The sequence below is a fragment of the Myotis yumanensis genome, unplaced genomic scaffold (genome assembly GCF_028538775.1).
Source record: "Myotis yumanensis isolate MYYU_CA2020_CCGP unplaced genomic scaffold, mMyoYum1.0.hap1 SCAF_4, whole genome shotgun sequence".
NCBI lineage: Eukaryota > Metazoa > Chordata > Mammalia > Chiroptera > Vespertilionidae > Myotis > Myotis yumanensis.
This window is the reverse complement of record NW_027223755.1, coordinates 81,805,147-81,817,867: the sequence shown is the minus strand read 5'-3', so window position 1 is coordinate 81,817,867 and position 12,721 is coordinate 81,805,147. Positions and strand designations below refer to the sequence as shown.

At 41.2% G+C, this 12,721-nt stretch overlaps 1 protein-coding gene across 1 annotated transcript in view; it reads left to right on the top strand.

Moving 5' to 3' along the window:
- Window positions 1-12,721, top strand: part of BAZ1B (bromodomain adjacent to zinc finger domain 1B) — a 74,383-nt gene that overhangs the window by 29,482 nt on the left and 32,180 nt on the right. Inside the window, exon 7 of the mRNA XM_070412769.1 lies at window positions 9,974-11,672. Coding sequence (XP_070268870.1) covers window positions 9,974-11,672 — 1,699 coding nt within the window. The remainder of the gene's footprint in view (window positions 1-9,973; window positions 11,673-12,721) is intronic.

Below are 12,721 nucleotides of genomic sequence, written 5' to 3'. Positions count from 1 at the left end.
GGGCTGGCAAGCGGGCAGCAGCAGGCAGAGGGAGGGGATGGCGGTGTGGGGGGTGTCAGCGGCAGGGGGGCCGTCCCCAGATCGGCCCGCTGGTAGTTTCCCTCAGAGGGAGGCTAAACTAAGCCATCAGTTGGACATCCCCTGAGGGCTCCCACACTGTGAGAGGACGCAGGCAACCCTGGCCATGTGCCCTGGTCATAGGTCAATGGTCAACCACTGAGGCTCCCTTGCTTGTTTGTTTGATGGTTTGTTTTAATGTATTTTTTATTGTTGATAGTATTACAGATATCTCCCCTTCCCGTTTTTCTCTTCTCCTAACCCTTATCCACCCCCCCACCCCCCCCCCCCCCCACACACACACACACACACGAGTGCACAAATTTTCGTACACTGGGCCTCCAGTAAGTATATATGTTCTTTGCTTTATCTCTTCTTGTTCCCCCAACCCCACATCAAGGTATGTCAGTCTGTTCCATGTCTTCCTTGATTTTTTTTAAAATATATTTTTTATTGTTGATGCCTCCCTTGTTTTTAATTGTGAAAAACTAAGGATATCTCCAGTCATATAACTAAATTATTGTAATTATCTTAGGTTGATTTTGCTGACAAAAGTACATTGAGAAATAAATTTATTTATTTAAACATTGATAAAAACCTCTAACCATAGTTTAGCATTTAGAATGTTTTCTTATTCTAGACCAGCGTGATTATTATCTTTCATTATGCTCTTTACATTTTTATTATTTGTGAAAAAGAAGAATTTAGGAATTAATTGGCTTTTTTTAGATCAGGACTAAATTTTCCATGGAACTATAGTAAACCTAATTTTTTTCCTTAATATTTTTATTTTCTTGGTATTTTTATTTACTGAGAGGATGTTTTAATACGTTATTATTTCATTGCTGTATGTTTTGGAACTGATAGCTTTTGGTGGTTATAACATGAGATTACTATTTATACTGTATGAGAATCCTATATAAAATGATCTCTGAATGGGTTTTAGACTCATGGATCATTTGAATCCTTTAATATTTTCCTCTTATTTGATAGCTGTCTTTTATGTATTTTAGTTTACTGATTAAAGTATGTGACCATGCTCTAGCTTTTTTGGTTCAGTGGATAAAGTGTCAGCCTGTGGACTGAAGGGTCCCGGGTTCGATTCCAGTCAAGAGCACATGCCCGGGTTGTGGGCTTGATTCCCAGGATGGGTGTGCAAGAGACAGCCTATTAATGATTGTCTCATCATTAATGTTGCTATCTTATCTCTCCCTTCCTCTCTGAAAAATCAACAAAAATATGTAAAAATAAAATTAAAATAATCATTTTAAAAAGAAGTATGTGAATAACATGAAAGGACTGAGTATTTATAGGTAAAAATGTCTTTAGATTTTACTGAATGAAAAAGTTTGATCCACTCTCTAAAAATCGATTGAAAAATGTCCGCAGGTGAGGATTAAGAAAAAAGTAAAAAATAAAAATAAATTGTGCTTGTTATGGAGAAAAATGCTACTGACAGTTGAGTTTAGGGATAACCTTTTTTTATAGGCCTAATGACTTGGAGGAATGTTTTACAAAACAATGGGTAATAAGGTAATTGTCATTTAAGATGAGATCAGTCATCTTAGTTCATTTCCCTTTGTAATACATGCAGCTCTAGTGTTCTGTTATTCTATCCATAATGTTTGAACTCTTATTTTGAACTGTTAAAAGGGGCATCCTGTCACCCTGGCCAGTGTGGGTCAGTGGTAGAGCATCCGCCACTAATGGGGAAGCTTTTAGATAGAGACATAACAAGAAAATAACACTTTTAAAATTGGGAATCCTTAATTAATTTGGGGTAATTTAGTATGGTTTTTAATATATTTTTAAAACATTATTTTAAAATAAATAATTTCATATAGAAAGGTTGACAAAATAATATGAATTTCCCTTCATGTAGATTGTTCTCCACGTAGATTTCTCAAATGTTAACATTTACCATATTTGTTTTATTATTTTCTCTTTTAATACATACATACATTCACACAAAAATTTTTCTTTTCTGAGACATTTGAGAGTAGGTTGTAAGACAGGATGCCCTTATTATTATTATTACTAGAGGCCCAGTGCACAAAATTCATGCATGAGGGGGGTATGTCCCTCAGCCCATCCTGCACCCTCTCCAATCTGGGATCCCTCTCACAATCCGGGACTGCTGGCTCCCAACCACTCGCCTGCCTGCCTGCCTGATTGCCCCTTACCGCTTCTGCCTGCCAGCTTGATCACTCCCTAACCACTCCCCTGCCAGCCTGATTGACCCCTAACTACTACCCTGTCGGCCCAATTGCCCTAACTGCCCTCCCCTGCTGGGCCCGGTCACTGCTAACTGCCCTCCCTTGCCAGCCTGGTCCCCCCCAACTGCCTTCCCCTGCAGGCCTGATTGCCCCTAACTGTCCTCCCTTGCAGGCCCGGTCCCTCCCAACTGCCTCCCCTGTGGGTCTGATTGCCCACAACTGCCCTCCCTTGAGGGCCATCTTGTGTTGGCCATCTTATGTTGGAGTGATGGTCAATTTGCATATTACCGCCTTATTATATAGGAAAAATTTTTTTGTTGATCCTCTCCTAAGGATATTTTTTCCATTGCTTTTTGGAGAGAGTGGAAGGGAGGGAGGTGGGAGAGAGACACACATCAATGTGAGAGACATACCTCAACTGGTTGGCTCCTGTACATGCCCTGAAGGGACAGGAATTGAACCCAGGACCCTTCAGTGCATGGGCTGATACTCTAACCACTGACCACACTGGCCAGGGTGACAGGATGTTCTTTTAAAAAGTACTTGAATGTGTCTTTCCTAAAGACAAGGATGGTTTTTAATATAACTTTAGTATAGTTATCAGATCAGTAAACTAACTTGATTTACAGTTTTTACTCAAAATTATCCCATTAATGTCCTTTTAGCCGCCCCTCCACCCCCCAATTTTGTTTTGGTTTCAGTAGGATCAACTTACTTGTTATTTATTATGTCTCTTTAATCTCCTCTAATCCAGAACAGTCTCTCAAATTTTCTTTGCCTTTTAAAAACCTAATTATTATGCTCTTCAGTTTGGATTTATTTTATCATGAGTAGATTTAGTCTGAATTTTTAGTAGAAATGCCACAAAAGGGATGTTGTATTCTTCTCAGTGAGTTGTATGAGAAGGCACATGATGTAATCTTGTCTCATTACTAGTGATGTTATTATATATATTAGAATATGTTCCTTATCTCTCCTAATAACTAATGTTCCAAGTAAGTGTTCATAGCCCTAACATTTTTCTTTAAATTTTAGCTCTTGAAGTTTGTTTATGAGGTGGAGACTAGAGCAGAAGTATTTAAAATAAATTATATTATTTTTCAAAGCACTTAACATATTTTATAGTAACACATTTCACAAATTTCTAATTTATGATTCTTGCTGCTTAATGTTATGTTAAATTTAACATCTGAATGAGCTTCTCTAAATAAAGGTTCTTTATTTTTATCTTATTTATTAGATTTTCTTATTTGTGGTAGTGGTTTGTTTCTGATGACAGGGAACAAGTATAGAATTGTATACACTGTTTTTCTTAACAGCCTCTCATGTTTTTAGACAGAAATATTTTTTCTTGTTTAGCAATTAGGAAAAGCCTTTGCCCCAAACTATAGTACTAGAATCCAGACATCCATTCTTTTCTCCCTTCCTATATACTACTCTAGTAGATTACTTATGCTGAATGGGGGGTAGGGGAGACCCTTAGCACATAAGTGGTTTTATACTTTTTCAGATTCCCCTGAGTCCAGCCATGCCGGCTCCCATTTGGCTGTGACTGCCCACCAGCATGCCCTGTGCTGAGATGATCCAGTTACTGAAGGACTACTCACTCGGGGAGCTGGCCTGTTGGGAGGGGGTTGGGTGAGTTAATTTCTTTCCTTTTTTTTTAAATCCTCACCCAAGAATAAGTTTTTATGGTTTTTAGAAAGGAAGGGGGTTGGGGGGAGAAACATCGATGTGAGAGAAAAACATCAAACGGTTGCCTCCAGCACCAGCCCTGACCAAACCGGCAACCTTTTGATTTAAGGGACAACGCTCCAACCAACTGACTCACCGGGCCAGGGCTTCTTTCATTTTTAAGAGAAAAAAATTACATGGTGTAGATTGGCAAAAACACACCTTATACATAAAAATGGGTAGCTGGACCCTTTCATGGTTAAGCCACCCCAGCCTTTTCTTGCATTATTTCTGCATAGCACAATGCTTCTAAGTAGAAGACATTTAAAGAAACTTATGCTAAATTTGACTTTTAAAATTTTTTGACTTTTTAAATATAAATACAACCAATTAATTTGGAAGAGGTCTAATTATAAAAGATTCTATTAAAAATATCTTATTTAAAATAGTAAAAATGATACATAGACTCATATTAGTCTCCTTTTTAATGATAAATTTCATTTTAGAATGACTTTAAATAAAATCTGTCATCCTGATCATTAGAAAAAGTGGCAGTCTATTTTGTTTGTACTCTGAAGATTTTCCAAGGCTAGCTGAAGAGGATGGTTAACTCTTCTCTTGGGAATAATATATTTGTCTTTAATTTCTGACAGGGTAGTGTTTAGTCTTACTCAGACAGCAATTTTCCACTGTTGTGCCATGGCACACTGCAAGAGGCACACTGTGTGCTGTGCAAGAGTTTTTAAAACATGCAATACCTGACTGTTTAATCAGGGGCACTGACCTCTTTTCCTTTAGATTGTCACAAAAATGACAGCAGTCAACACAACAACTGAATCAAAATTATGCCAATTTTTCTTTGGCCAGATCAGCAAAAAATATATTATTTGGTGCGCTGCAGAATTTTAGTAATTAGTTTGTATATGCCATGAGATGAAAAAGGTTGAAAATCACTGCTCTATGATCTGTAGAATAGTCTTGAGATAATGGTTCTCTTTGGAGTATTGGTGTTATCACTGTCCATGAGGAAAATGCAGTCTTACATAGTTATCTTTGTTTATTCTTTTTAACCTTTTGAAATTTATTTCTGGGGAAGAAGAACTGGGAAATTCTGTTTTTGTGAAAAGTATCCCCTGAAGCACTGATAGTGTTTCTTTTTATGTTAACTATGAAACCATTTTATCATTTTATACTGAGGCTGATAATTGAAACCAATTTTTTAGTCAGTTAACAAAAAACAGCCAGCTAGAGGAACAGTAACCTACAATTGCCTGTAATTCTTAAAAGGCAGATTGGCCTTTAAAGTTATAGAACTTGGCCAGAAGTGTAAGGCCTCTATTCATTGCAGACTATATTTATACCTCTTGTGCTGCCTTGGTTCTGTGAGTTTGTTTCTCTGATTATATTCTTCTTGTTTCTTTCTTTTTGGCATTATAATACACCTTATTAAGTTTTACTCTACCTGCTTGTTTACTCCTAATGAGCATAGGTGTTTCTCTGTATCATCTCTAGGATTTATTTCACCATAGCCATTTTCCTGTAGCCTTTTTAAAGAGGCTCATACTTTAATATTCAATCATCTTTAGGTGTTTCCTTGCCTATAGTTTGATTTCATACTAACCTATCTTACTGACTGCCTGCAAACTGCTTCCCTGCTATGTATGTATATATGTATGTATGTATTTATGTAGATCTATTGTTCCACTCATCTATGCATTTACTGGTTGATTCTGACTGGGGATCAATCCACAACCTTGGCATGTCGGGACAATGTTTTAATCAACTGAGATATCCAGCCAAGGCCAGACTGTTTCTTTTATTAAATACTAGAGGCCCAGTGCATGAAAATTCATGCACTGCAGGGGTTGTCCCTCAGTCCAGCCTGCCCCCTCTCACAGTCTGGGAGCCCTCAGGGGAGGGAGGCAACTGTTGGTCAGGGGATGGCGATGCCCCCATCACACCTCTGCTGCTGCCACTGTCGGCAGCACAAGCCTTGGCCTGCGCCTCGGGCCGGCCCTGGATGACTGGGCAGCCGATAGCCGAGGCTTGCCTGTGCCTCGGGCATTGGCTGGGCAGCCACCATCTGAAGCTTGCCTGCGCCTCGGGCATTGGCTGGGCAGCCACCATCTGAAGCTTGCCTGCGCCTCGGGCATTGGCTGGGCAGCCACCATCTGAAGCTTGCCTGAGCCTCGGGCCAGCCCTGGGTGGCTGGGGGCTGAGGGGACTGGGGGACTCCGGAGGCAGGCATGCAGCAAGGCCCCAGCGGGACTGAGGGAACTGGGCGCTGCTGCCATCTTGTGGCTGTGGGCACCACCACTTTTGAGGGCAGGGCAGTCAATTAGCATATTCCCTCCTTATTGGCTGCGGCTGCTGCCATCTTTGTGATGGCATGAGGGTCAATTAGCATATTCCCTCTTTATTAGATAGGATATTTTTACTAGAGGCCTGGTGCATGGATTTGTGCACTGGTGTGTGTGTGTGTGTGTGTGTGTGTGTGTGTGTGTGTGTGTGTCCGTGTGTCCGTGTGTCCGTGTGTCCGTGTCCGTGTCCCTTAGCCCGGCCTGCGTCCTCTCACAGTCTGGGACCTCTCAGGGGATGTCCACCTGCGAGCTTAGGCAGTCAGATATCCCTCTCACAGTCCTGGAGCCCTCGCTCCTTACCACCAGCCTGCAGTGGAGGTGGGAGAGGCTCCCACCACCACCGCTGCACTCGCCAGCTGTGAGCTGTGAGCCTGGCTTCTGGCTAAGTGGTGCTCCCTCTGTGGGAGCACACTGAGCACCAGGGGGCAGCTTCTGCGTTGAGCGTCTGCCCCCTGGTGGTCAGTGCGCATCATAGTGACTGGTCGTTCCGCCGTTCGGTCGATTGCATATTAGGGTTTTATTATATTGGAGGATAGGGTTGATTTCAGAGAGGAAGGGAGAGGAAGAGAGAGATAGAAACATCAAGGATGAGAGAGAATCATTGATCAGCTGCCTCCTGCACACCCTCTACTGGGGATCCAGCCCGCAACCTGGGCATGTGCCCTTGACCAGAATCGGACCTAGGACCTTTCAGTCTGCAGGCTGATGCTCTATCCCCTGAGCCAAATATGGGCTAGGGCCAGACTGTTTCTTTACATGTTGCTCTTATCAAGTTAGTCCCTTAGTCCCTTCCACTAAAAAACTTGAAGTTTTTTAGAATTTAAGTATTTTAGAGATTATCTAGTCTTTCTCCTGATCACTTGAAATAGTACTTTTTTTGAAATTGGCTGTACCTTTTCATTGCTGGTTATTATTTCATTTAATTTGTGTTTTAGCTGCTAGGTTTTTTTCTTTATAATTATATTCTTTAAAACATAGAACTCATGACTGTTGTTTCTGTGTACATAAAAAAACACCAAGAACTAAAAACAAAATACCACATGCGGGTGCGCACGTACAGTGCAATTGAAACTTTGTGGCCCATGTGCAGAAGTCAGTATTTTGTGGAAGAGCCACACTGAAGGGGCCAAAGAGCCGCATGTGGCTCGCGAGCCCCGGTTTGCCGAGCCGCAGTTTGCCAACCACTGGACTAAGGGAATATACTGTGATTACTGCAGGGGTCCTCAAACTTTTTAAACGGGGCCAGTTCACTGTCCCTCAGACCATTGGAGGGCAGGACTATAGTTTAAAAAAAAACTCTGAACAAATTCTTATGCACACTGCACATATCTTATTTTGAAGTAAAAAAACAAAACGGGAACAAATACAATATTTGTATTTGCATGTGGCCCGAGGGCCGTAGTTTGAGGACCCCTGGATTACTGGGTGGCATTCAGGACCCATTTGAAGGCACTTGGTTATGACTTTAATATCACACATTCATTGTATCTTCTATTCTAGTCATGTTTCTTTTTAAAAATTCTATGTATTGATTTGAGAGAGAGAGAGAGAGAGAGAGACATCAATTTGTTGTTCCACCTATTCATGCATTCATTGGTTGGTTCTTGAATGTGCCTGACTGGGGGTTGAACCGAAACCTTGGCTTATTGGGATGATGTTCTAACCAACTGAGCTACCTGTCCAGGGCTGTTCTAGTCATGTTTTAATTGAACATGTGCAGGCCAGGAGTGATTAGATATAACAGAGCAAGAGAGACAAAAGAATTTAATCTGGGTTAGAAGGGTAGGGAAGTATAAGCATGGTGAAAATGATAAAATTAACAGATTTGAGGGCCTGGTGGGACTGACGGATTACAAAGTTGGGGTACTAGAGGAAGTGAACTAGAAAGATGTGAGAGGATGAACAAAGAGAATTAAATGAAATTGAGAATTTAGAGGGCTTATAGTTACTAATATATTCATTAGAATGAGTTCTTAAGGTATGGAGAAAGGTCAAAAGGGAGTTTGAAGACTTATTCTGTCAGTGTCATGAGAACAGTGTTTTTGTTATTGTTAGTATACTCATTGATACTTTAAAAAAAAATTCCTGATCTGAGGTTATTTTTTCCATTGGTTTTTAGAGAGGGAGAAAGGGGGAGATGGAGAGAGAGAGAAATATTGATGTAAGAAAGCCACATTGATTGGTTGCTCCCACATGTGCCCCGATCAGGGCCAGGGAATAAACCTGCAACCCAGGTACGTGCCCTTGACCGGAATGGAATCCATGACTCTTCGGTGCGTAGGCCAACTCTCTACCACTGAGCAACACTGGCCAGGGCCTCACTGATACTTTTAATAAAAAAATAGGCTTCTGAATTTAAACAGAAATACTTAATGGTAAACTTTAAACGTAAACCTTAAGAGCATAGAGTATTCCCAGTTGGAACAAAGGCTTAAAGGATGAAAACCCAGTCCTGTCTCAGGAGCAATACTTTTAGCCCTAGCTGGTTTGGCTCAGTGGATAAAGTGCCAGCCTGCAGACTGAAGAGTCCCAGGTTCGATTCCAATCAAGGGCACATGCCTGGGTTGTGGGCTCGATCCCCAGTAGACGGCATGCAGGAGGCAGTCGATCGATGATTCTCTCTCATCGTTGATATTTCTATTTCTCTCCCCCTCTTTCCTCTCTGAAATCAATAATAATAATAATAATGATAAAAGAGCAATACTTTTACATTTTCTCACATGTTCCCCTTATCTATATCAGGTACTCTTTGTTAATCCTCACCTGAGGATATTTTTCCATTGATTTTTAGAGAGAGTCAGGTACTCTTTGTTAATCCTCACCTGAGGATATTTTTCCATTGATTTTTAGAGAGAGTGGAAGGGAGGGGGAGAGACCTAGATAAAGAAAAACACCAGTGTGAGAGAGACACATCGATTGGTGCCTCCCACACGTGCCCAACCAAGGGCCTTCCGCACATGCAGCTGAAGTACATGCTGTGGGCTGGAATTGAATCTGGGACCCTTTAGTCTGCAGGCCAATGCTCGCTCTATTGAGCCAAACCGTCTAGGGCTAGATCAGGTATTCTTTTTTTCTTTTTTTAAATATATATATTTTTTTATTGATTTCAGAGAGGAAGGGAGAGGGGAGAGATACAAACATCAATGATGAGAGAGAATCATCTATCTGCTGCCTCCTGCATGCCCTCTACTGGGGATTGAGCCTGCAACCAGGGCATATGCCCTTGACTGGAATCGAACCTGGGACCCTTCAGTCCACAGGCTGACACTCTATCCACCGAGCCAAACTGGTTAGGTTTAGATCAGGTATTCTTAATCTGGGATCCATGGATGGACTCGGAAATTGTTTGCATAATATTTATATGTCTTTTCTGGGGAAATGGTTCACAGTTCATTCAAGTATTTAAGAACTGCTAATCTGTATATAAACAAAGCTAGTTGCATAGCAAAAATATCTAATATTAGAGTATAGCTTTGTAAGCCTAGGTATCAAGAATTTTGTGTTGATATGGGTATAACACTGTTTTTTCAGGGACATAGTATTTATAAAGAGAAATGAATTTGTAGTTTTGCCTGAAGAGTAGAAAAGAGGGCCTTTCGGATACTTAAATATTGCTTCTTTAAACTAGTTTTTTAAATTAATTTTGCTTCTATTCTTAATTTCTAGTATATGACTCTCAACCCTTCTACTAAGAGGAAGAATACGGGATCCCCAGACAGGAAGCCCTCAAAGAAATCCAAGACAGATAACTCTTCTTTGAGTTCACCACTAAATCCTAAGTTATGGTGTCATGTACACTTGAAGAAATCCTTGAATGGCTCACCACTCAAGGTGAAGAACTCAAAGAATTCCAAATCTCCAGAAGAGCATCTGGAAGAAGTGATGAAGATGATGTCAACCAACAAATTACATGCTAACTTTCACATTCCTAAGAAAGGCCCACCTGCCAAGAAACCAGGGAAGCACAGTGACAAACCTTTGAAAGCGAAGGGCAGAAGCAAAGGCATCCTGAATGGACAGAAATCCACAGGGAATTCCAGATCTCCAAAAAAGGGCCTGAAGTCTCCTAAAACAAAAATGAAGCAGATGACTTTGTTGGATATGGCCAAAGGCACTCAGAAGATGACACGAGCCCCCCGGAATTCTGGGGGTACACCCAGGTCCTCTAGTAAACCTCATAAGCATCTGCCTCCCGCTGCCCTACACCTTATTGCCTACTACAAAGAAAACAAAGACAAGGAGGACAAGAAGAGTGCCCTGTCTTGCGTTATCTCTAAAACGGCTCGTCTTCTTTCTAATGAAGATAGAGCTCGTCTCCCAGAAGAATTGCGGAATATCGTTCAAAAACGCTTTGAGCTTCTAGAGCACAAAAAAAGGTGGGCCTCTATGTCTGAAGAGCAACGCAAAGACTATTTGAAAAAGAAACGAGAGGAGTTGAGAGAAAAGTTGAAGGAGAAAGCCAAAGAGCGGAGAGAGAAAGAAATGCTTGAGAAACTGGAAAAACAGAAGCGATACGAGGACCAAGAATTAAGTGGCAAGCACCTTCCAGCATTTAGATTGGTGGATACCCCTGAAGGGCTCCCCAACACACTCTTTGGGGATGTAGCCCTGGTGGTGGAGTTTTTGAGTTGTTATTCTGGACTACTCTTACCAGATGCTCAGTATCCTATTACTGCTGTGTCTCTTATGGAAGCCTTGAGTGCAGAAAAAGGTGGCTTTTTATACCTGAACAGAGTCTTGGTCATCCTTTTACAGACCTTATTACAAGATGAAATAGCAGAAGACTATGGTGAATTGGGAATGAAGCTGTCAGAAATCCCCCTGACTCTGCATTCTGTTTCAGAGCTGGTGCGGCTCTGCTTGCGCAGATCTGATGTTCAGGAAGAAAGTGAGGGCTCAGACACAGATGACAATAAAGATTCGGCACCATTTGAGGACAATGAAGTACAAGATGAGTTCTTAGAGAAGCTGGAAACTTCTGAATTTTTTGAGCTAACTTCAGAAGAGAAGCTACAGATCTTGACAGCACTCTGCCACCGGATTCTCATGACATACTCAGTGCAAGACCACATGGAATCAAGACAGCAGATGTCTGCAGAGTTGTGGAAGGAACGGCTTGCTGTGTTAAAGGAAGAAAATGATAAGAAGAGAGCAGAGAAACAGAAACGGAAAGAAATGGAAGCCAGAAATAAAGAAAATGGAAAAGAGGAGAATGGGTTAGGCAAAACCGATAGGAAAAAAGTTGTGAAGTTTGAACCCCAGGTAGATACGGAAGCTGTTGACATGATTAGTACTGTGAAGAGCAGACGGCTGCTTGCCATTCAGGCTAAGAAGGAGCGGGAAATCCAGGAGAGAGAAATGAAAGGTAAAATCTTATGATGAGAGAAAAGAGGAAGCCTTTTAGTACAGGGGTGGGGAACATCCGGCCAGCAGGCCCTATAAGGCTGGAAAAATCATTTGGCCTGGCCCTGCCAAGGCATTTGGGGTGAGTTCATGAACTGTTTGACCAAATATAGCAGGCTAATTATTAAGTTGATAATTTTGTATGGCCTACAGATGATGTTATAAATACGCAAATGGCCCCTGGCAGAAATATGGTTCCATACCTCTGCTTTAGAAGATAGTAAAAGTAAGGAAATTTCTGAGGTAGTGGTAAAGTCTCTATTTGTCATAACTGTTTAGTTATTTTTGTATATAATAACCCAGATCCTACTATGTATGTAATATTCTAGCAGAAGTGTTCAGTATGGCATTCTGTAGTTAATGATAATTTGACATATAGATAATGTGATGTTGACATTTTTTCTGAGTTTCCTAGTTTAGACCAAATCCACAAATAGGTACAGTGGAAGTAACATATGTCTAGGGAATTGCTGATATGGGTTCAAACTCTACCAACTGATTTAGCTATATTCCTTTCGTCAACTTATCTATGCCTCAGTTTCCTCATATGATTGTAAAGATTGTTGTAACAATTGAATAAGAAGGTACTTGAAGCCCTCTGCACAGTTGCCCTTAAGATATAAGAACATAAAAATTTGGGGCTTTGATAGCACCATTAAATCTGAACTTTTAAATAAATAGCTTTATTAATAAACTAGAAGTCCAATGCACGAAATTCGTGCAAGAGTAGGCCTTCCTTCCCCCGTCTGCCGGCACCAGCTTCCCTCTGGCACCTGGGACCCAGGCTTCCCTCTGGCTGCTGGCAGGCACCCGGGACCCTGGCTTCCCTTGCAGCCCTGGCTTCATCTGGAAGGTGGTCCAGAAGGATGTCCGGTCTAATTAGCATATTATGCTTTTAGTATTATAGATAATTCATATACCATGCAGTTCTTCCATTGATAGTGTACAATTCAGTGTTTTTAAATATATTCACAGACGTGCAACCTTCACCACAATTTTAGAACATTTTCA